Here is a 25,685-nt window from a genome sequence, read left to right as displayed (position 1 = left end):
GCCCCGGCATCGTCTCACAAGAGACAGCTATATTTGGGTCCTTTCAGCAAAATCTTGCTAGTGTATGCAATGGTGTCAGCGTTTAGAAGCTGATTCTAATAGAATTTCAATGAGAAATTTGTAATCTCAGCATTTGGAATGTTGAGTCAGGAGAATCTGGATTTTGAGGTTAATCTAGACTACAAAGCTAGACACTGTCTTGACAAACCAAAGTAGGGGGTTGAATAAAAGAAAGGAAGAAAGAGAGGCAGGGAGAGAGAAAAGAAAGAGGAAGAAGAGGAGGAAAGAACTCAAGAGCCAAGCCAACATAGATGTTGGTTAAATTAGAAACCCTGCACCAGGTTTTAAGTTCTTCACAGCCGGGCGTGGTGGCGCACGCCTTTAATCCCAGCTCTCGGGAGGCAGAGGCAGGTGGATTTCTGAGTTCGAGGCCAGCCTGGGCTACAAAGTGAGTTCCAGGACAGCCAGGGCTACACAGAGAAACCCTGTCTCGAAAAAACCAAAAAAAAAAAAAAAAAAAGTTCTTCACAGATCTAAAGCTATTCTGATTTTTACTGACTATCTGTAGTCTAATCCTGGTTATCTGTAGTGTCTCTTTTTTTGTCTACTTAGAAAACGTAAATTCCTCTTTTTATTTTAAAACTGAAAACTTTAAAAGCCCCCTTGTATTGCTATGTGATCCAGAAATCTCTATAACTTTATTGTAATGAATTCCACACTGAAGACAGAAAATGAATACATATGACAAGCAGCTCCAGCTGAGGGTGTGCCTTACCAACGGCTTTTCCTGTTTGTACCACATTCCGGCTGGTTGTGACCATGACACTGCCAATTTTTTTGCCACGTTCACTATTCTGAACAGAACTAAAAAAAGAAATACAATTTTTAAAAATATCAAACATTTGAGAACGCCCACAACCAAACCATTCTATTATCATAAGAAAATAAAAAGCAAAATTATTATGAATAAATACTTGAATGTATTTGAAAGAACACAGAAATGAGCTGAGGTGAGGACAGAAAGATTTATGGCTAAATCTTCTTGACAGATAGGATTTCTGAGAGGATATCATCAAAATAAGAATGGCAAGTCCTGTTATTATTTCATACTATTGTGTATGGACAGAGTTTTTATTTTGAAATACATGCTGTTGAGCTACAGAATGTTAAACACACTGGGTTACTATTTGCAACACTAATCTATCAAGTAAACAGAATACCCAATTTGGCAACATATGGCATAGACTCAGAATAATTTCCCCTTATTTTCTCTAAGTACTCACTGTGAGAATCTGAGTTTCATGTCTGACACCGAGTACTGGCCTTGAAAAGGATGGCTGTAAAACAAAGTTTAAGTTTATATTATGAATATATCAATAATGGTGCAAAATGCAGTCACATGAACTGTTAGTAAACTTTTTGGGAGACACAAGAGGACACAGTGCTCTAAAACTGACAGTGGGGACCCATGCATCATTCTGAATATGACCTCTCCAAGTGACTCAACAGTTTTGGGTTCTATCTTCTTTCCTTGTGCAATAAATGAATGTAGCTAAAAGTGGACACGTGTGTACTGGGGACAGAAGTGCTAACACTATTCTGACATAGGAATTACTTCATCTGGGGTAGGGACCAAGCATTAGCCCAACTTAAAATACATCAGGAAATTAGGTGACTAGCTAATTTAGGCCACTGTCACAACTTTACCTTGATGCTGGTCACCCTGTAAATATGTGTCATTGGCCATAAAAATTTGCTAGTAAATCAGCAAAATCTGTAGTTTATTATAAAAGCAACTCAAAATGTAAAACTTAAATTGGCACTGTGGTTTTGTGAGAATTTCTGCCACACCAAAGGAAAAACATTTTATTAAAATCAAAACCAAAATCAACTAAACACATGACTTAAGCATAGTTAAGACTGGAAGAGAGGTCAATAAACAAGTCTTGTCTTAAACTCAGGGATAGTCTATCCTGTGTTATGGAGAAAGAGAAATTCATAGCTACTTATGCTATAGCTATGAATATATAATGCTATAGTTTTGTCAAATGACAGAAAAAATGCTCTGGGTCAAAGTAAGCATATAGAGCAGTTCTTCCTTTTCTGGATCACAGAGCTAACCTGACAAATCATACAAACATGCTGTGCTTGTAGCTGCCTAACATGTTCAAAGTCCCAGGTTCAGTATCAAACACTGCAACATCACAAAAACATCCCTCATCAGTCGTTTCTCCTATTCCCCAAACAACTTGATTTCAGGATAGGGGTGTGTCTGATGCTTGGTAATTTAGAGGATTCCTCTTTAGAAGCTAAAAAAGTATCAGGCAGATTTCAAGGTAATTAGTTTGGGATGTTTCAAATTACACTTCCTGATAATTAATGAAGACCATCGTTCTTTTTTTTTTTCATTTCTTATTTTTAATCTGGAGAAAATGTTTAAAATCTATTGATCATCATGATTTCCTAATTACTACTCTAATGGGCCTCTTCATCCTTGATCTTCTCCCCTTTTTGTTTTAAAAATGTAAAAGCAAAGTATCTTTTTTTCTATATGTACTTTTATAAAAATATTTATTTTTGAAATTAAAATATAACTGCATTGTTTTTCCTCCTTTCTTTCTTCCCTCCAAGCCTTACAACGTAACTCACTTTGCTCTCTCAAATTCATGACATCTATTTCTTTAATTGTTGTTACACACACGCGCGTGCACACACGCAGGCACACACACACACACACCCCTTACCAGTCTCTATAATGTATAATGTTACCTGTATGTATATGATTTCAGGGCTGACCACAATTTGGGGGCTCTTCCCTAGACAGCCTTGTTCTCTCCTGCTTCCTCTGGGCTCTGTATTCCTCAGCTGCCTGTAATTCTTAGTCTGAGTTTGAAGCCCCATGAGATTTCCTTCTTCCATGTTAGTATATATATCTATTGGTATCCTCTTTGTTTATTTGGTTTTTGTTTTGGCCTTCAAACTTACAATTCTCCGACGTTAGCCTCTTGAGTGTGGGATTTCAGGCATGTGCTATCACATTTAGTTATGAGTGCTTTCCAGTCTGCATTTCAACTCCCATAACTTTAGTTTCTTTATATATTTTTTCGTACCTATTTTTAAAGCCCAGCCTAGCTGAACCTATGTACCAGCATTAAGATCTGCAGAGTTGGTTCAGGTTAACAGCCTCAGGTGCAATGATTGAGACAGCTTCACATATTGGAGAGTTGACTAATTAGGGTGACCTAGCTTGTAAGAAGAGCCACTTCACATTTCCCTGGCAAACCAGCTCACATTTCCTTTGTATGCCTCAGCACCCAGACCCTGCAACTGGTGAGGTAGACTATTTTGAACTCTTAGTTCTTTCATTTACTAGCACTAAAATGTAGTCTACTTTTTAATTGTTTTTAATACATTCAGATGGCAATACATGTTTTGCCATAGCCAAAAAAATCCACTGAAGTTAGAGTTGAACCTATCATTTTCTTTGAAAGATAATATAAAGATAATAATAGACTAGTCCACCAAAATGTTCTGAAACCATGTTCCCTATCAAATGCATCTAGAAGTTTATATTGTTTAATGTGTACATCAGAAAGTGTGTGTTTAATCACTTAAATTGCACTTCTACTTTAGCTAAAAACAATAAACAATAGCTCCCTCAATAACACCGTGCTGAATACAAAATTGACTTTGTCCATTTCCACCAAGAAATAAAAGTTCAAAGTACAATAAAAATAGTCAATTTATGCAATTTATGCTTGTATCATTAAAAATAGTATTTAAGGGGGCTGGTGAGATGGCTCAGTGGGTAAGGGCACCCGACTGCTCTTCCAAAGGTCCAGAGTTCAAATCCCAGCAACCACATGGTGGCTCACAACCATCCGTAACGAGATCTGGCTCCCTCTTCTGGAGTGTCTGAAGACAGCTACAGTGTACTTACATATAATCAATAAATAAATCTTTAAAAAAAAAAAAATAGTATTTAAGCAAGGAGTGGTAGTAAACCGTTAATCTACGCACTGGGAAGGCAGAGGCAGGTGGTTCTCAGTTTGAGGCCAGCCTGATCTACACAGTGCGTTCCAGGCTAGGCAGGGGCTGCATACTAAGATTGTCTCAGTAACAGAAAGGCTTTCTTTGTGAAGCAACCATTTTCCACCCCATCACGTCCAGAGGACATGCTTACTTTGGATTTATCTCTGAAAGTGCCGGGTGCTTATTGCTGTTCCATACCCTGTAGTTGTGAGTATTCTTCCAGGCGGCAACAAAAGTTGATCCATAGTCTGATAACATCTTTTCATTATCTGCCAAGAAAATGGTGAAGAAGGCTAAGCTGGATCACAGCCATCTGGGCATGAAGATTAATAACCAACCGTAAAGGGTGAAAGTCCCTTTATGGTTTTAAGTCCCACAGCCACATTGTGGGGACATTGCCTAGATGTAAGCAAATTTGGCTCTAGTCCCAGAAACCCTGTTAAGAAGCTATGAAGCCCTTGGCAAATCACTTAATCATTCAGAACTTCATTTTCTTAACTGGGAAATAAGAGGACTGAGCCCAAGGCTCTCTACGCCAAAATGTTTCCACGTTTTCCTTACTGTTACAAGGATCGTATTATTTATTAAATAAAAAGTACAGACATGGCAGGGAGCAGACATATTAGCTTAAGCATATGATGAGGCAGTTAGAATCTCCTCCCAAATGTTAAAAGAGGTTAAGCACAAGCAAGTAGACTACTTCTTTTACCTATGTTTTCTTTGTTTGGACTTTGTCTCAGTATTTGATGCTTCATTCTTGAATTATTGAAGCACCGTACTGTCAAAAATACTTACAACAACATAGGGTCTTCACATTAATGTTAAGTAGCTCTTTGTTATATTGATACCATGGGGAAATGTCCACGAACATTCCTTTTGCTTGGAAGGACAGACTAGGTCTGGAGAACTGATTCAAGTAGCTATTGCCTCACATTTACCACACATGAAGGTTTGCTATTTTGTTTTTGACACAAAGTCTTGCTATGCACTCAGGCTGGCTTTGAACTCTTGTGACTCTTCTGTCTTGACTTCCTTCTGTCCAGGCAGATGGTATCTGAGGTCTGTGCCACCATGTCTGGCTATGTTCTATGCTTTTAAGGTAAAATGCCAGTAGCTTTTTGTTGCTAGGAAAGGACCAGGAGACACATAGTTCCATTTACAACATAAAGGTATACTTCCCCTGCAGCACAACCTTCTCTGCTGGTCATGTGTAAGAATGGGCTTTTGAACCAGACTGCTGAAGCCTCTCAACCAGATAGATGACCAAGTTACAGTACTCTCTAACTCAATACTTGTTTCCTGTCTTCTGTAAATTGTAATTTCTGGGATTATTACTAAAGCCAAAATGAATTACTAGCTGTAAAGTGTTCAGGTCATGCCTTGCATGCATTAATTTTTTTTTTATTTTAAAAAAGTTGAATGTTGGGCAATTATAGTACTTGCTTTTAATCCCAGTACTTAGGAGGCAGAGGCAGGCAGATCTCTGTCTGAGTTTGAGGCCAGCCTGGTCTACAGAGCGTGTTCCGTGACAGCCAGGGCTACACAGAAAAACTCTGTCTTGAAAACAAAGAATTGATTATTCATGAGGCCAAATAACTAGCAGATATCTGGCCTTCTTTTTAAGATTAGTAAGTAAATTTGGGTTACAAGATTTAATTTTGATGCCTCTGCTGATATATTTGTAGAAATGATAGACATTTAAAAATATCCAACAAATAAGTGAGGACATGATCATTACTTTTTCTTTATAATGAAAACGTCCCTGAGATCTAGATTTCAGACTACCCTGGCAGGCGGAAATAATAATAATGATTTGAAAACAAAAAAAATCCCTGCTGACACAGAAATGCAAATAAGGTGCACAATACTGCAGATGTGCACTTTTATAGACTATTACAAGTAAACTGCATAGTGTACATATTTCATTGCTGTTTTTTTTAAAAGCAGTGTACTTTTTCAGTAACGACAACCAAAAATTATTCTGAAATCTATTTTTGCTACAAGTCTACAAGTATTTGCCAGAGTTCCAAGATAGAAAATGCTTATTGCAAAGCTCCACTTCTAGTTCATACTGTTTTCTAAGTAGAATGAAGTAGTTTTAACCAGGAATGTATTTTCACCTGCCCCATTTAAACCATTTAACAGGAAAAATAATATTTTTTAGAATGGGATAAAACTTTGAAGGTCTAATCACTCAGAATATAATTTGTAATGATTCCTTTAGCTTTTTTTAATAATTTGAAAATATGTAAGCAGCTTTTATAAAGTTACCAAATACTGACATTTCCTTTGATACAAAATAATCAGCAGCCAAGTTGAAGTGAAAACAATCAGTATTGTCTTAACATTTTTATCAAAAAAAGTATCAAAAAAAAAAAAAAAAAAAGTCAGGCAGTGGTGGCGCACGCCTTTAATCCCAGCACTTGGGAGGCAGAGGCAGGCGTCTTTCTGAGTTTGAGGCCAGCCTGGTCTACAGAGTGAGTTCCAGGACAGCCAGGATTGCACAGAGAAACCCTGCCTCGAAAAACCAAAAACCAAAAACCAAAACAAAACAAACAAACAAAAAAGAAAGAAAGAGTAATGGTCAGAGCACATGTTCAAGTAGAGTCACTACTGTAAAGACTATCCCAAACCATAAAATCAAAGTCTAAAACCTATGTAAAGAAAAAGGTTTGGAAGGATATAAAGTACAAAATGTCAGAGTCATCATTATGTCTGCATGGATACCAGTGATTTTCTAACGCAACTCAAAACATCCATAAAAAATCAGAACATGACGGTTTATAATTCTTCTTCTTTTTTTAAAGATTTATTTATTATTATATCTAAGTACACTGTAGCTGTCTTCAGATGCACCAGAAGAAGACATTAAATCTCATTACCGATGGTTGTGAGCCACCATGTGGTTGCTGGGATTTGAACTCAGGACCTTCAGAAGTGCAGTCGGTGCTTTTAACCACTGAGCCATCTCTCCAGCACTGGCTGAGTGCTTCTTACCTAACTGCAGTGTAGCAGCCAGCAGAGCGTGGATGTAGACTGCAAACTGGGCCCGGATCCATTCGTCACCACCCTCCCAGCCGGTGCCATCCAGGAAGACATCATCCCGGTTCTCAGTCACGTGCCTCACCAGGTAGTCTGCGAACCTTAGGTCAGCCGTCGTTGGGTTAAGCAGCTTCCTAAGTTCTGGATCATGGATCTGGATCAGTGCTTCTTCCACCTAGAAGAGTGCCCAGGCACAAGTCAGAGTTGGGACACAGATTTCCATGTCATGTTATAAAAAGGAACCACTGGGGAACTGGAACTAGAAATAAAAAATATGAATAACATATTTTCAAAGGATGAATCTAAGAAAGAGGCAGGTGTGTACACTAAGGTTTCTGTATACTTTTTCTTTTTACGGAATAAAGTGCCTGTTCTAATTTTAGAAATTATAGGTAGAGGAGGATAGCTGACTTAGTGGTTAAGAGCACTTGCTACTCTTGGAGATGATCTGTGTTTGCTTCACAGCCTCATACGGTTGCTTATATCCATTCAGTTCCAGAGGATCTTGCACCCTCTTCTGACATCCATGGTTACCGCGTGTGCACACAGTACACACACACATATATGCATGCAGGCAAAATAAGCACACATATAAATAAGTCTTAAGAAAAGACTTACAGAAAAAAATATGTGCAACTAAGAACATGACTTTGAACTATAAAAGTAATTATACTTCTAAAATCTTTGATGGTGTAATTGCTTCGGAAAATTAGATACATACACAATAAAACTTGTCCTTATATTAACATGAAAAAAAATAAACTTAGTTATAATTCCTTCAAATTTTTTGAGGACATACACACTTTGAAATATTTTGAATATTGTGTGCACACACACACACACACACACACACACACACACACACACACAAACATCCTGTATATACTGTATACATACATACATACCTAACTGGCAAGGTTTTGTTTTGTTCTTTGGCTGCTGGTGATTAAAGTTGGGCCCTTATACATACTTAGTAACGGCTGTACAAGTCAACTCATCCCCAAAGGTTAGTTGTAGAGTGAATTAATAAAACATCTATCAATCAACTTCTGAATGCTAAAGCACTTTGTGCTTCTCCCACCTGTACCCTCCTATCTGGTATAAAGTTTCTCCCTCACTTATATTGGGGATAATAATAAATCTGTCAGTAATTATAAAAACATCAGTGCATTAAAAAAAATCCCAATATTTTTCAATTGTGAAATTAAATGAATAATTTAAAATTTTAAATATATTGACACAGTATTGAATAACTGCTATGAAGTTTTTTAACATCAGGAACATATTAAGCAGGATATGTGTTTAAATTATTCTGAAAAAAATTCCACATTTTAATAAGGCATTGAGACCATGATAGGCATGGTTTGCTCAGGCTGGAATCCTTGCTCAAGCATTTATCAGTTGTTTGATAATGGGACAATCACTTAACTTGTGCCCCTCAGCTTATGTATATCCAAAATGTAGATAGCATGTATCTTAGAGGGCTGTTAGGAAAATGAGATCAGTTAATAAATATAAATTGGTTTATAGTGAGGTATGCCTTTAATTCCTTTAATACTTGGGAGGAAGAGGCAGGTGGATCTCTGAGTTCAAGGCTAGCCTGGTCTACAAAGTAAGTTCCAGAACAGTCAGGGCTACATAGAGACCCTGTCTCAAAAACAAAGCAAGCTGGGCATGGTGGCGCACACCTTTAATCCCAGCACTTGGGAGGCAGAGACAGGCGGATTTTTGAGTTCAAGGCCAGCCTGGTCTACAAAGTGAGTTCTAGGACAGCCAGAACTATACAGAGAAATCCTGTCTTGAAAAACAAAACAAAAAAAAAACCCCAAAACAAACAAACAAACAAAAAAAACCACAACAAAAACAAACAAACAAAAAAAAACAAAGCAAAACCCAACCAAATAAACAAACAAACAAACAAATTAATTAAAATGACTAGAATATAGAAAACATTATTTTTCTTATTAATGCTGTTACAATAGGTTCATAATTATATTTAGGAAAGGAATAGTAAACCAGCAGGCCAAATTCATAGATCAGACATAAACATACTTCCACAATGGCATCACTGAGGTGCTTCTGTTGTCGGAAAAGGATGTTAGTAGCTCCAGCCACAAATCCCCGAACAGTGACATCAGAGAGAAGATGATGCTGCTGCAATGCCATGTAAGGCAAACACAGATATCCCTGTGGATTACAAGAGCAACAGAAAATAACAGAAACATGAAAAATAAAAAAAGCCACTCCTCTTTTCATGAAAAAATTGTCCATTCTTCCCTGCCTGCCCATTTAATCTTTGACTCATTAAAATAATATTCACATAGAGCAATGCCTTGCCTTGACTGCAGTAAAGTCCAGTGAGTGGTTAGTTAGCTAATTCTCTTCTCAAATGGCCAAACCTCTGCAAGGCTAGCTTACTTAATCCCTTCATTTTTGGTCCAATTTAAAGCCTGACTTCCTTTTTAATTTAGGGAATTAAACATATTACATCCATTAAAAAGTATGTTGTCTACTAGAAAGCAGTTAAGAATTGTAAAGCATGCATCTTCACACAGCCATCAAGGTGCAATGAGAAGAGAAAAACATCTAGTTTACTGTTAGACACAATACAAAAATATTTCAAAATATTTGCTACAAATTAGTTAAAGCAAAAGTTACATTGGCAGTATCTCTTTAATTTCTATTTGAAAAAGCATTGGCTTAAAATTATAGCTGAATCACTAATCCTCAATAGGCATTTAAGTCTGCAAACCAATCAACCAAAAAAAGCAAGCCCAACCCAGCCCAATCCCCAGAGTTCAGGGTGTGGTCAGTGGTAATGATTTGTGCATAAAGGCAGGACAGAGCTGTTGAATCTCTGATCTGTTTGTAGCCTCAGGTTGTACATGGTTATCACACTTACTGAAAACCTATGCTGATTCAGAATCTTTCAGTAACTGTTTCTATTTTCCTGTGAATATTTCAACGGACCTACTTAAAAAGAACCTTGGCTTGAAAACACACACACACTCTTTACCTAAATTTATCCCACAGATATGCCTGCTCATCTGTTAGTGTATTTTTAAATTATTTAACATAGCACTTTTTATTTATAACTTCATGAAAACTGGAGTAGATACATTTCTAGCCATATAATGGCACATTCTAAAACTATAAAAAGTGATGATGTGCCAGGCGTGGTGGCGCACGCCTATAATCCCAGCACTTGGGAGGCAGAGGCAGGCGGATTTCTGAGTTCNAGGCCAGCCTGGTCTACAAAGTGAGTTCCAGAACAGCCAGAGCTACACAGAGAAACCCTGTCTCGAAAAACCAAAAAAAAAAAAAAAAAAAAAAAAGTGATGAAGTTCAATTCTCAGAAATGTAAATGTGATCAAGGGATAAAGATGGGCACGACTGCTATCATTTGTGTAAAAGGGATAGGGGAAAACCTATGCATTTCCTTAGGCTACAAAAAGATACCACCAGAAGGAAATACAACACTGGCAATGTTCACAGCTATCAGAGAAGACAGAGGGTAGAAGAGATGGATTAGGAAACATTTCTTCCCAGCTCAGGGTTGAATCCAGTGCTGTGTGTATGCTAGGCATGCACTGTACATTCTCAGGCCACAGGAAATTTTATTACAGGTGCTTTGGACTTTTTTACTACTGAACCATGTGGAAATACTACATATTGATACAACTGTTCAAAATAGCTTTAATATGGTGTCTCTACTTTTCTTTTCTTTTTTAAAGACTTATTTATTATATGTAAGTACACTGTAGATGTCTTCAGACACTCCAGAAGAGGGCACCAGGTCTCGTTGCGGATGGTTGTGAGCCACCATGTGGTTGCTGGGATTTGAACTCTGGACCTTTGGAGGAGCAGTCGGGTGCTCTTACCCACTGAGCCATCTCACCAGCCCGTCTCTACTTTTCTTTTCATGATGTTCAACTTAACTAAAAATCCTTGGAAGGTGCCAGAATATGATTATAGAAGAATAGATGTCTTTTTCCAAAAAAGCAGATTTCATATCCAAACCTACTCCTGGCTTCCCACTTAACTAAGACAACTCAACATCCATACTTGAAATGGCACCATATACTGATAAAGAACAAGACAAAAAACAGAGAACAATTATCATGTATGGTAAACATACACTGCCACAGAAATTACACAAATAAAAATTATAAGCAAACATTATTGAAATATTTGCATATCAATATTCTCTGAAGTATTCATAATAGCCAAAAGTTGGAGGCAATGATCAGTTGATGAGTGAATAAAAAAGGAGGGTAGAATATAATGGGATATTATTCATATCCCCTTCAAATATCCAAATACTAAAATAAATTCTATATATTCAGTTACAAGTTGAGAAGCTATATGATTTTTTATTTTCGGAGATATGATTCTCATCTTGGGCTGGCTTCAAACTCAGGATCCTCATGTCTCAGCTACCAAAGTGCTGGATCATAGTTATCATGTGTCATCACCACAAAATTAAATTTCACTAGTTAAAATACCTTGTTTTAAACTGGCATGTAGAAATTAAAACAAAGTTAACTTTTAATCAGTTTTTATGGTACATCAACTGATTTTACTAAATGACTTGTGATTGGAGAGGAAAGCTGACACAGGAAATTGAACAGAAAAGGATCCCCCGTCCTTTCTAGTCATCCCAACACTTAACTATGCCAGTGTGTGCCCAACTCCAGTACTCGATCAGAAGGAAGGCCCTCAATACTGGACTTGCACACCCCAAATGCTATTCCATCTCTCTTTTTCAGTTTATCTCACGCCATCCCCCTTTCAGCGTTCCTCTGCTTACTCATTTGCATGGCAGCAGAGCATGAGTACACAGGAATGATTTGTTTCAATTTTTTTTTTTTCTATTTCTCTTGTTCTGCTGGATAGATGCTTCTAGACTCATCATTTACTTAGACATTTTGTTACTTCTTTAAAAAAAAAAAAAAAAAAAAAAGATTTATGTGAGTACACTGTTGCTGTCTTCAGACACACCAGAAGAGGGCACCAGGTCCCATTACAGATGGTTGTGAGCCACATGTGGTTGCTGAAAATTGAAATCAGGACCTCTGGAAAAGCAATCAGTGCTCTTAACCACTGAGCTGTCTCTCCAGCCCCTTCTGTGTATTTCTTAAATAAGCTCTCAGAAAAAGGTCATACAAATTATTTAACAATCTGGTGTAACCTCTAGGGCTTACATAGTAAACCCGGTCTCTAAGGATGACATGACATCATTCTCATCCAAGTTCAAATACTAAGAGCTGGGGAACTGGCTATGAGATTAAAAGTACAGGGCGAAGCTGGGAGGTGGTGGCACATGCTTTTAATTCCAGCATTTGGGAGGCAGAGGCAGGAGAACCTCTGAATTAGAGGCCAGCTTGGTCTACAAATAGAGTTCCAGGACACACACAAAACCTCCTCAAAACAAAACAAAAGCAAAACCAGAAACAGACCACAGGCTATTAGCTGCACCCACATGGTAGCTCACAACCTTCCGTCACCTGAGCTCCAGAGGATTTGACACGCACTTCTGACCTGATCAGGCACTGTAATGCATACATATACATACAGGCCAAACTTTATACATATAAGATAAAAATAATGAAGTAAAAGAATCCCAAGAGAAAATAGCTTAAAGACAATTTGGTTTTTAGAACATCTAATCTTCCAAAGTTACTGACCCAAAGGATCAGTATTTGTAGTTAGAAATGTGATTAAGCAACACACTGGGTTTTACTCAACACACAATGAAAGATGAAACCAAGGAGAAAAAAGACTTCTTTATCACAGTAGCAGTGGTAAGCCTATCACATATTTAGTACTGGCATAAAGCACATAAATCTAGCAACTAACATGGTTTATTGAAAAGATTCACATTACTCTGAGGAACCTGATCCTCAAAACCAAAATTCTTTTTCAGTCCATTTGCCTCCTGATAAGAAGTGCTCTTAGACATGCAGAAATAATGGCAGTTAAAGAAATTTTGTGGGGCTGGAGAGATGGCTTAGAGGTTAAGAGCACCGACTGCTCTTCCAAAGGTCCTGAGTTCAAATCCCAGCAACCACATGGTGGCTCACAACCACCTGTAATGAGATCTGACGCCCTCTTCTGGCACATCTGAAGACAGCTACAGTGTACTTACATATAATAAATAAATAAATCTTTAAAAAAAAAAAAGAAATTTTATAATTTGGGGTTGGAAGGATGACTCAACTGCTTATAGAACCTGATGCTTTGCAGGGGACCTGGGTCTCATTGCACACTAATGGTAGGTTCCACTTTACAGAGATCTAGTACTCCTTGGACACTAAGTTCACGTGGCATATGTATATATATTTTCTTAGTTAGGGCTTCTATTGCTGTGATAATATACCATGACCAAAAGCAAATTGGAACAGAAGGGGTCTATTTCACTTTACAACTCTCAGGTCACATTCATCACTGAGTGAAACTAGAAATCATGGAGGAAGGTTAGTTACTACTGGCTTATTTCCCATGGCTTGCTCAGCTTGCTCTTAAAACAACCCAAAACCATCCACCCAGAGATGGCAGCAACCATAGGGGGCTGGCTCTCTCACATCAGTGTTTGATCAGGAAAATGCCCTATAGACTTGCCCTTGGCCAATCTTATGGAGGTATTTTCTCAGTTAAGATTTCTTCTTCCCAGGTATGTCAAGGTTCATTTAACCCCTTGTGAACCTCACACAAACACATCACTTATTAATCATAACCTTTCCTTTCTTGTTCATCCCCCAAGATCTCATGTTAATAATTACAATATAAACACAGTAATTTTAAAAGTTCTTTGTCTTTATAATCTTTCAGGTTTTCTTTAAAAGTCCAACATCTTTATCTAACAGCATTATTCATTAGGTATTTCCCAGTTTTCAAGGAGAATTTTAAGACCCAAAAATGTGTTCAAACACATAAAGTTACAATCAATGTCCTCAATAAAGGACAGTCCATTTTACCTTTGTAAAGATGGCCAGAGGCATGCCATATTGGTCTTCTTCCAAACCAGAAATGAGCCCTGGTATCAGCACCACCTGCCTGTTATTAGCTTGAGGCTGTACAGTAATTGGAGGACTGTCCGAGGGCACAGAGTCCTTTTGGAATAAGTGTGTCTGGTCTGACCCCATCTGTTCCCTTTCTTTCAAGCTGGCATCCTCTAAGACACTAGGATCCAACGTTTCCCAGTCACTTTCTGAAGACTCTGGAGATGGACGGGGTGGAAGTTCCAAATATCGGCCAGAATCACTGGGTCCCTGTCCTTTGTTGTTGTTACTTTCTACTTGGAAGTAAGGCTTCTCCGTCTTGGGCACAGCATCTTCTCCATGGTTTACTGCCATGACTCTTGTGACAGTTTCCAAGCTGGTATTTAAGACGTCAGAAGTAGACTCAGAAGTAAAACCATCTGCAGAGGGATTACTTTCCTGAGGTCCAGCATCTTCAGACATACTCTTTCGGGGTCTATACTGAGAACAGTCACTGAGGCCATGCTCAATCATGCCTAAAATATAAAATATTGAAGAACAGCTTGGCTTATAATAATATGGAAGAAAATAAGGTGTAGTTCCTGTTTTATATAGTGGAAATTTCCTATAAAATTTTTTCAAAAGCTGTATTTGCATCTTTTTAAATGAAATTTTTCGTAAAAAAGAAAAAGCTGGGAAAGTTAAGTGTGATAGCATACAAAATAATCCAAGCACTTAAGAGGCAAAGGCAGGTAGTTCTCTGAGTTTGAAGCTAGCCTGGTCTACAAAGTAAGTTATGACAGCTAGGGCTGTGCAGAGGACCCTGTTATAGCTGTCTCTTTTGAGGCTATGCCAGTGCCTGGCAAATATAGAAGTGGATGCTCACAGTCAGGTATTGGATGGAACACAGGGCCCCCAATGGAGGAGCTAGAGAAAGTACTCAAGGAGCTGAAGGGGTCTGCAGCCCTATAGGTGGAACAACAATATGAACTAAAACCAGTACCCCCAGAGCTCGTGTTTCTAGCTGTATATGTAGGACAAGATGGTCTAGTCGGCCATCATTGGGAAGAGAGGCCCCTTGGTCGTACAAACTTTATATGCCCCAGTACAGGGGAACACCAGGGCTAAGAAGTGGGAGTGGGTGGGTATGGGAGCAGGGAGGGGGGAGGGAATAGGGGACTTTCGGGATAGCATTTGAAATGTAAATGAAGAAAATATCTAATAAAAAATTGAAACAAACAAACAAAATGGGAGCTGGCAAGATGGGTAAGGGTGCTTGTTGCCAAGCCAAACCTGACAACCTAGGTTGAATACCACAACACACAATGGAGGGTACACTCTCACAGGTTGTCCTCTGACCACCAGCATGCCACGGCTTACACCATCCCCCTCCCCAATGTTAAAATTAAAATAAGGAAAGAAAACCAGGCTAAAGGAAAAAAAAAAAAAAAAAACTATTGCCAAAAGGAAAATTAAAATGGAAATATTAACCCTGATGAGTTTACTTTTTGTATACTTTTATTATTAAAAGGTCAAAATTTCAATAACAATAAGCAAAAGTAGCAATGGTTATCCTCTTACCTGGAAAAAGGGATAACACAGTCATTAGTGCACCCACCAATCTATTCACTGGAGAAATGTAAAACAGAACCTGAAATGGATGAAAATGAAATTAAACTAGAAAATTCACAAGGCTGTAATAATAAGGGGAGGATTCTTTGCATAAGAATAAGACTTTAAAAAGCCCATGAACAGATGTACAGCTTAGTCTTCATGTGGAATCCCTAACAACTGGAGCAGGGCTGTCTCTGACTCTGCTGCCTGCCTTTGGATCCTTTTCCCGTAACTAGACTGCCTCCTATAGTCTCAGTTGAAGATGCACCTAGTCCTGCTGCAATCTGATATGCCATGGAGGTTGATATCTATGGGAAAGACTAGGAGTAAGAGAAGGAGAAGAAGCTGCTATCAGGATGTAAGGCAAAGTAAATAAATAAATAAATAGATAGATAGATAGTTGTCCTCTGACTTTATATATATATGCTTTGGTGACTGTGGGAATGCAAAAGCACGCACACACACACACACACACACACACACACACACACACACATTGAGTTAACCAGACTTTGGGTTTGGTTAATTTCATGATTTTTTTTTTTTAAATTCAAAGTTCTTTATAATAAAGTTTTAATAAATAAAAATATGTAACTTAAAAAAATACTGCAAACAGACACTAAATGACCATGGAAGATTGTTGGGCAACAGAATAGTCACAACATTTAGATTAATTGTCCCACAAATCATTGGTTAAGGTAGATTGTCGACTTAACCAAATGATCAAAATTCTTATTACCAAGAACCATACAGTGGTGTCACATTCTGAGGTCATATCATCATTGATCTATTGTATCTTGCTAAATATGTTTAAAATGAAAGTAACCACAGGAAAACAATCATATATTTAATTCTGTAATACTTGACTAGATTCTCTTTAAAAGTGCCAATCGCACCCACTTCCACACCACAGATACTAAAATTGGAACTAAATAGAGAAATGACTCCTTGCAAAGATGATGTGCAAATTCATGAAGCATTCCATAATTTAAAAAGTGCCAGTCATGAGGACTGAAGGGCAGGTTCCAATGCCCCCACATAACAAGCTTGTAAATAGCAGCTCTGAGGTGGGCAGAGCCTAGCTGATTGCTGAGGCCTGCTGGTTTCCTGTATAGCTGAAGAAATAATAGTCCCAGGTTAAAAGAGATCCTGACTCAAAATGAATAGGGTGATTGATAGAGGAGGATACCCATTACCTTCTGCTAGCCTCTGCATGCAGGCACAGGTGCACATACCTGTGTATAAGTGTACATACACCCATACAGATAAAGATCAATTAAAAAGTCCCAATGTCATGAAATTCAAGAAGAAATGGGAAAAAGCTGCAGGACTAGGAAGATAGTCAAGTGGTTAAGAAAGTATACTACTTTAGCAGAAGACCTGAGTTAGGTTCCCAGCACCCACATCAGGTGGTCCAAAAATGCTTATAATTCCAGTTCCAGAGGATCCAAAGATCTGGATTTTGGGCATAGCTGCACTCATATACAGAGATACACACAAAAACATACAGTTAAACATAAGATAGATCTTTAAAAAATGAATAAACAAAAGAGTATGAAGTGATGATAGTACAATTTGGCCTGGAGTTAGATGTACTATCGTTGTGCTATAGAGTAATTTGACATTAGCAGGAACTAGAAATGTAATATAGGATTCTTGACTGGTTCCTCGATAAAAAAGAACTGCCTATACATTTTATCTATAAAGTTAATTAGAGACACCCTCATTTATTATCTTTCTATAAAGACATTGAAATCCCAGCCCCTTAACATTCTTTAAGTCTGTAATTTTTATACAAGATAAATTACTAAGAGATTGATGGGGGCTGGAGAGATGGTTCAGCGGTTAAGAACACTGGTCCTGAGTTCAATTCTCAGCAACCACATGGTGGCTCACAACTATCTGTAATGAGATCCGATGCCTTCTTCTGGCATGTTTGAAACAGCAACAGTGTACTCACACATATATAAAATAAATAAAATCTTTAAAAAAAGAAAGAGAGAGATTGATGGGATAGGCCAGATATCAGAGAAATAAATGCAGGCTAAAGTACACCAGAAATAAAATTTAGAGTGTGAAAGTCAGGTAGTTACTGTGCAGCCCAGGCTGTTCTGGAGCCTGCCACAATTCTCCTGCTTTAGCCTTCTAAGGGCTGAGATTACAAGCCTGTGATACTATGTCTGGGTTTCTTTTTGTTCTTTTCTTTTTAAAATAGACCACCAGAATTATTAAAAATTAAATCTTAGTTTCTGTGGTTTTGTCTGCATGAACAATATGTGCTGCTGGGTGCTTGCAGCAAGGCAGAAGAGAACACCAGACACCCTGGTACTGGAATTATAGATGGTGATGAGCTACCATGTGGGTACTGGGAATCAAACCCCATGACTGAAAAAATAGCTAGTGCTCTTAAATGCTGAGTCAGTTCCTATGAGCTAGCCCCTATGCCTGGGTTTTTAATCTCTATTTTCTGTTCATGTTTATGTGTTCATGTACACATCTAAAGGTATGTGGAAGCTAGAGTGAGACATCAGGTATCTTTTCCAATTGCTTCTCCACCTTATTACATTTTAGGACAAAGTCTCTAATTTAAATCTGGAGCTCATGGACTGGCCAGATGGGCTAGCCAGCAAGTGACAGATTTCAACCTCTATTTCTCCAGTGCAGAGATTTCAGCAACATGCTCCTATGCCAGCTTGTCTTCTCACATGGGCACTGGGGATCTGAACTCAGGTGCTTATACTGCATCACAAGCACTTTACTGACTGAGCCACTTCCCCAACCCCTAGTGTCCTAATTAGAGTAAAACTCCATTCTCCTAAGTCCCCACAATGATACTTAACACTTGCATTGACAAAAAAATTCTCTACTTCACATGGTGTATTATAATTACATTATTTCTAGGCAAATAAAATTAACATAAGGAACTAAAAAAAAAAGAAATCAGCTATCAAGGACATTATTATAGCTACAAGTGGCAATGTATGCTTGTAATCCCAGGATTCAGATGTTAGAGGCAACGGGATTATAAGTTTTCAAACAGCCTGGATCACATTAAAGATCCTGTCCCAGCCCCACTCCCCAACCCCCCCCCCAAAAAATGGAAAAAAGAAAGAAAAGGAGGTTAAAACATCTAGGGAAACTTGAAAACAGACTGCATTTTTATTCTATAGCCTTGTTTCAGTGAATCTATATTTGTTTATAAAATAGGATCATAGTTAATAGAACACAGGGCTGGAGAAATGGCTCAGTGATAAACACTTACTGATTCTGCAGATGATCAGGTTCAGTTCCCAGCACCCACACAGCAGTTCACAACCTTATATAACTCCAGTTCCAGGGGATCTGATACCTTTTTCTGTCCTCTGGGGGCACTAAGTACACATGTAGTACATATATACAAATACAGGCAAGACACTCATACTCATTAGGTAAAAATAAATGAACCTAATGTGCCATGAGACATCTTGATAATAAAAAGTATTTGGGAATTTTTATTGTTTGGAGTTAAATGGGACACACAAAATAATTTGCTACTGATTTTTAACTCATTTTAAATGACTCTTTCGGGTAGTTTGCATTCAACCCAGATTAATTGTGAAAAAAAAAATTCTCTATTGAGAGAATTACTGGGGCAAAGGAACAATTCGCTTAAGCCATAATGAGCATAGTGCATGGCTGATCCCTCAACATTCCCTTTACCTTACGTGCGTGCACTTAATACAGTTAATATGGGATATAAAACCAGTTGTATTTCGGGGCTAGCTTCTGATTAGTCTAAAGCATAATTTCAACTTTTTCTACAAAGGGTCAGATACATTTGCTGTGTGAGCCATATAGTCTCTCATTAACTACTCGACTGCTCCTAAAGGGTGAAAACAGCTACAAACAGTAAGTAAACAGTAGGTATGCCTCTTTTCCAGTAAAACTCTTATCATGGGTCAACAGTTAAGAACAGCTATTGCTCTTGCAAAAGACCTGAGTTCAATTCCTAGCACTCACATTAGGTACCCTATAACCACAATTAGAGTATCTGATGTCCTGTTTTCAGCTTCTACAGGAACCTGTAAGCAGATGCACACACCTATACACATACACATAAATACAAATAAAATAAGTCTTAAAAACAACAAACTTCTATAAAAGAAAGTGGTAAGCTGGAATAGGCTATTAGACCTGAGGTCCACAATGATCATGGCAAGCCCATCTCTTTGTAGTACACAGTGGTCTGGAACCCAAGTTTAAGCCAATTAGAACAGGCAGACTTTTGATAACAAATTGATGGAACAAATTCATATTCAATAGCTTGGAAAGTAGTATTATGGGAAGTGGTATTATGTCTGAGGAAGCAAATAGCCAAATTACTGTTGGCAGTTTATTGTATACAAGGGAGATCAGCTCTGGGTAAAACTAGCTGAACTGTAGGACAAGGAGAAAACCCAACATTGTGATACCCTGGAAGCACCAAGTCAACCACCAACCCTGAAGTCTCAGTGAACAAACACATTTCCTTTTCTATAAGTTAGTTTAAACTTATGGTGACAGTACAATTCAATATACTATCAAACTGTCTCCAAAAAGAACACACAAATTTGTATGTGTATGACAGTAAAAAAAGAATTTTGTGTTTCATTTAATAGACAAAATATGTCTTAATAGTTAATCCTTTATTCCCACATTATAATAGTATGTAAAAATGACAATAAAAAAATAAAAAAACCTGTTCTTCCTTTTATCCTTCTGTATCTCACCTTCTTTTCAAGAAGAATTAGCTTAAACAGGATCAAGACCTGCAGAAAAAGAAAGAAATACTATCTTAAAACAAGAACTCAGATCTATTAATAATTTGCTATTTCATTTTTTCAAATATAATCATATAAACAATATTAAATAATTATACGACTTAAGAAACGAGAAACTCTGAACTTGAACTGAGAAATTAAGCATTAGCTATATTCTCTAAAATTGTTAATCACTTAACCTTTGATTGAAATAATCTTTGTTTTGGAAGGAATAGTGTCATCTCCGTTTGAAAATTTTCAAGTTTCTGAAGAGGCAGAGATTTGAGGCTGGGGAATGGCTTAGTTGGTAATGTGTGAGAGCCTGGTGTTCAGATTCCCAGAAACGTAAATTAGGCATGGTGGTGCATACTTGTAATCTCAGCACTGGGAGGTAGAGACAGGAGAGCCACGAATTCAGGGCTATCTTTAGCTACACAGTGAGTTCAAGGCTAGTTTCCGATACATGCATTTACATAGATAGTCAATAAAAGTTTGGTAAATAAGTGACTATGTGTGTGTGTCCTTGGTAACTTATGCTTTAACAATAAAGACCATAATATCTGACACCAAAATGACAACAACAAAAAGAATTAATTCATGTAGAAAAATATTCCACTTTCAGGGAAACACCATACTAAGAACTGCAAAGACTGCAGAATAGAAATCAAAAGCCAACTCTATTGAGCAAGAGGTACTCCCAGACTTTTACCACACAAATACTCTGTCGCCTCCAGCCTTGTATAGTTAAGAAGCTGTCTTAGAAGAGCAAAACCACAATTATGCCGCCAGCTGATTGTGATGCTGCCCACTGAGTTCGCAGGAAAAGGAACACAAGCACAGCCTCTCCCATTTCAGTACATCGCAAGTTGAAGGATATCTATCACACCTTGTGTCGAAAATGAAGGACAAGATCTCGAGGAGACAAACCTACAATGCAAACAGGAGAGCTAAATGTGAAAGAGAATATCTAAAACAGCAAATGAAAATATGTAAATATTCAAGCATTTATGTAGTATTTGGTGAAATACATATATACTAAGAAAGCGTATTGTCTAACAAAATCTTCCCCAAGAATAAAGATGTTTAAAATATTACCTGTCAGACACATTAGCCATGTGGTCACTGAGCACTTAAAATGTGGCTTTTAAATTTTATGTCTATACTATTAGTGGATACAGTTTTAGGCACTGGGTGTAACACTTCTAGTCTACACACATAAACCACATAAATTTAAAAATCATAAAGCTTACACCATAATGGCAGCCCCAGTCTTTTAAATGTGAACGCTGGTCACTGCATTACATATCTACTATTTCTGAATCAGAATGTTTTCCATTCACATATCTCTAACACCCATAGTAAAAGAGAAAACAATGTATAAACACAGTCTCACAGCAGGACGATCTAGCCGACTTTCTAAAACTGCACTAGTAAACCACAACTTGGCTACTTCACCCTGAAATGGAAACTGAGGAAACACAAATTACCATATCATTACAACTCTTTATCACAAAATAGAATGTAATGACTACGTCAGCTGACAATGGATTTTTTTTGTGTGCTGTCAATAGTGTACATTAACAGCCCCCCACCCCACCCCCAAGTTGTAGAATCTCAGTCAAGAGCTAAGCAGCACCTGTGCCCATTCTACTGGAATTGAGCTGATTAGCATTAATGGAAAGAAGTCCAGTACTATTCTAAAAAGCTGAAACTTGCCTCTGCAATACATGTGAATATCACCACCAGTATAAAATAATGATCCATCTCAGGATGAATGCTGGGTATTTAAGGAAGAAGCAAACTTAAGAACTTAGATCCCATACAAAGGTTGTGTGAAATTTATTAGCTGATTAATATTCAATGGAGTACACATATGCTTAACAGTTCTGATCATCAACAGTTACATGCAACTCAGTTTGACAACAGAAAACTTTGAAGATAAAGCTTGACCTGCCAGTTACTTACCAAGATACACCTGTGATCCTTCTAAGGAGGCCCCTCCCAAGGAACTGTTCATATGTTCATAGAGCTCCTGTGGGATGCAGACCAAGTTTAGAACTTTACACTGTCACTTTAGCCACTAAACTCCTAGAACTACGATGACCAGAAAAGAACTGTGTAGGCAGTCTTAGTCTAGATGGTTGTGAGCCATCCAATGTGGATGCTAGGAACCAAACTTGGGTCCTCTGCAAGAGCTCTTAAGCACTGAACCATCTCAGGCCCGAGCAAATGGACTTTCATGCAATGTTTCTCTTAAACTATCAGGACTATCCTTCATAGTACTGCCACAAAAGCCATTTGACTCATTAAGCTACCATTCACCAAAATACATCAGTATGGAAATTAGTTACCTTTAGAATGGAAATTTGGGAAAAATCTTTTTCTTCAAAGTATGCATGTGTAATGAGTTGGAGTTTTGCTTGAAGTAAGCCATAAAGAGGCTAAAGAAAAAGAGAAACCATCATTAGGTTGAACATAGTAAACAAGAGCAGTAAACAAATTCCTACAGCTTTTAATTTGAAGATATTAGGGATAAAGTTATTAACTACCAACTGTAGGGCCCATATTCAGAACCAGAAGCTGTGAAATCACCTAGTCCCACTCTTTGGCAGCAGGTGAAAGCTATCTTGGCAAGGCTGCTCCATCTTTCAGCCTGTTTAATTAAATGTCCTTAACTTCTTCATACCTCCTCACCAGGCTGACCCTGTATACCAAAAGGTGCAGCTTCTATGGCTGTGTTTAGGATTACGTAAAGCACTTAAGAGAGTCTTTGACACATAATGACACAAGAATGTCAATGGCTACTGCATTTCACTCTATTGTGGTAACATTTAATCATGCTTAAGCAGTCTGGTTCTTACACCAAGTTGAACACTCATGATTTGATTTAAGCTCACATCCTTTTCCATTATCTGTGTATGGTTGGTCCTCTTTTTGTATATTTGAACAAAGTTACTCCTCAATTCCTATTTTTCCTACCTAAGATAGATCATATACACCCTTTTATTTACATTTGCGACATTTTCTCATTTATTTCTCCCTTTTAGAATGCAAGTAATTAATACTGGACTAGTAATTAGTAATTAGTACCCATCCTGGTGAATAGATGACTGTTATCATTAAGTACAATATCATTATATTTTCATATCCACTACAATGCACTATGAACAAGTGAACCTTTCTAAGTAAGCTGTTTTCATTCCTTAGTTTTAGATATGACAAAATTATATTTTTATCCTATTTTCCATGTTTAGTAGTCTCATATGAGAATTAGATATTGTTACTCTAAAATATGAGTATTTGTAAAATGAGACTAACAAAGATATCTCAACATTGTTAGGAAAATAAAAATGACAATGTTATATAAAATGTCTGGTAAGAATTAATACCAGACACACAGAAAACTCAGTTTCTGTTATCAAAATTGCCCTTTGAAGGGTGACTACTCTGGTAGCCTCTCGGCATGTATCTACTTACATATGTGATATTATTCCTATGTTATGGATAACTGGCCTCATGTACAAATTAACTGGGGAGTATTTTTCAAGTCATTCTTCTAAAAATCTGTGTTATTGTTATAAATTATGATTAGAGTTATTATGATATGGGATGGCATGGTGATGCACACCTTTAATCCTGGTATTCATGAGACAGAGGCAAGTGGATAGATGTGAGTTCAAGGCCAGCTAGAGGTACAATAGTGAGACTCTGTTTGCCCATGCCAAAAAAGGTCTATATTGTTGTAAATTATTGTTTGAAGTTTCTCTCCATCCATTTCTCTATCCCTTTTCCCTCTTCCTTCTCCTCTTATTCTTTTTGGCTAGCAATAAAATCACAAATAAATCATATCTTTCAAACTTCGATTGACATTATACAAAGCTTTTTGTTTGTTTTGAGCCAGGGTCTCCCTATGTAACTCTGATTGCCGAAACTCACTACATAGACCAACCAGGTCTTAAACTCACAGAGATCTGCTTGCCTCTGCTTCAAGTACTGAGATTAAAAGTGTGTGCTATCACTTTGTATAGCTATACAAAGACTATTTAAACTGTCTGTAGATAAGGAAATTAGATAAGTACCCAAGAAATAATCAGACAAAACATACATATATCCTGTAATTGGACCAATAAAATATTTTCAGTTTTGATTTGGAGCAACTACAGAATGGCTAAGACAGTAATCATAAAATATAGGTAATTAATATGATATAGACTATTCCTTATAATCTTTTGGGGGGGTCAATAAATTTTACTATAGAATTAGGCATTTAATGCAAAGGTGTCAATATTCCCTTCATTATCAATAGACATCAAATATTGTAAATTATTCAACTGAGGGCTATGAAAACCAACAATATCACTGTATACAGTATTTCCTTCCTCTCCCCAACTCTCCCATTGTGGTGCTGGGGATCAAAACTAGGATTTGCATATGATAGACTAATGCCCTAGCCATGTATTTCTTGAAAAAATAAAAACAAGCTGAACGTGATCATACACACATGTAATTCTAGAAGTGGAGGCAGAGGATCAGGAGTTCAAGGTCTTAGCTATACAAAGAGTTCCAGGCCAACCTGAGCCATATAGGACCCTGTTTAAAGACAAAATAATGTTAAAATAGGGGCCATGGCATTGGCTCCGCTGATAGAGCCTTGATGAGTTTGATCCCTGGAACACAGATAAAGTCAGAGGGCGAGAAGTAACACCACAATGTTGTCCGATGACCTGCACATGTGCACTCCTTTCCCTTCTCTAGAGTACAAATTAAGAAATGGCATACATGCTTTAAATGTGCGATTGTTAATGTCAACTTGAAGACTATGCACCAAGAAGAAACACAGCTCTGAAATTCTGTTTTAGTATAGTTTTACCATGTCATTGGCTTTTCTCAAACATCCTAAAATTTAAAGTACATGTTGAGGCTAAATTTCTTCACTGCTATAGTCATGAACTTCTGTATTATCAATAAAATTGAAGCAGTTATGATTTCTTTTAAAGTTGTTAAAAGAACAGTTATTCAAAGTCTTAGGAACAAACAAAAATCGATAAATGAAATGTAACAGTTGTCTTATTTGGGTCAAATGTCAACTTGCTAATCTTAGACTCTTCAGCAGAATAGAAATGAGAGCATGTTGCTGGATGCAGAGGCTACAAGAGCATATTAGTAAGCGCTTAACTAATTTTAGCAATTCTCACACATCTCTTACTCAAAATAAGTTCTGCTTTGAATGTTAATAGGT

The 25,685-nt window shown here is 37.5% G+C and overlaps 1 protein-coding gene across 3 annotated transcripts in view; it reads right to left on the bottom strand.

Annotated features, from left to right (window-relative positions):
- Positions 1-25,685, bottom strand: part of Avl9 (AVL9 cell migration associated) — a 49,241-nt gene that overhangs the window by 12,616 nt on the left and 10,940 nt on the right. For all 3 annotated transcript variants that reach the window (XR_002378184.2, XM_029478411.1, XM_021165240.2), the window contains exons 5-15: positions 22,798-22,887; positions 22,412-22,478; positions 21,333-21,373; positions 20,417-20,455; positions 15,636-15,705; positions 14,052-14,590; positions 9,127-9,261; positions 7,030-7,249; positions 4,184-4,301; positions 1,284-1,337; positions 776-864 (exon numbers count right to left, since the gene is read on the bottom strand). Coding sequence is in view for 2 of the 3 variants with exons in the window: in XM_029478411.1 (XP_029334271.1) it covers positions 776-864; positions 1,284-1,337; positions 4,184-4,301; positions 7,030-7,249; positions 9,127-9,261; positions 14,052-14,590; positions 15,636-15,705; positions 20,417-20,455; positions 21,333-21,373; positions 22,412-22,478; positions 22,798-22,887 (1,462 nt within the window). In the remaining variant the exon portion in view is untranslated. The remainder of the gene's footprint in view (positions 1-775; positions 865-1,283; positions 1,338-4,183; positions 4,302-7,029; positions 7,250-9,126; positions 9,262-14,051; positions 14,591-15,635; positions 15,706-20,416; positions 20,456-21,332; positions 21,374-22,411; positions 22,479-22,797; positions 22,888-25,685) is intronic.

The sequence above is a fragment of the Mus caroli genome, chromosome 6 (assembly GCF_900094665.2).
Source record: "Mus caroli chromosome 6, CAROLI_EIJ_v1.1, whole genome shotgun sequence".
Lineage (NCBI taxonomy): Eukaryota > Metazoa > Chordata > Mammalia > Rodentia > Muridae > Mus > Mus caroli.
Note: the sequence above shows the minus strand (reverse complement) of the source record. Positions and strands in the feature narration are given on the sequence as shown.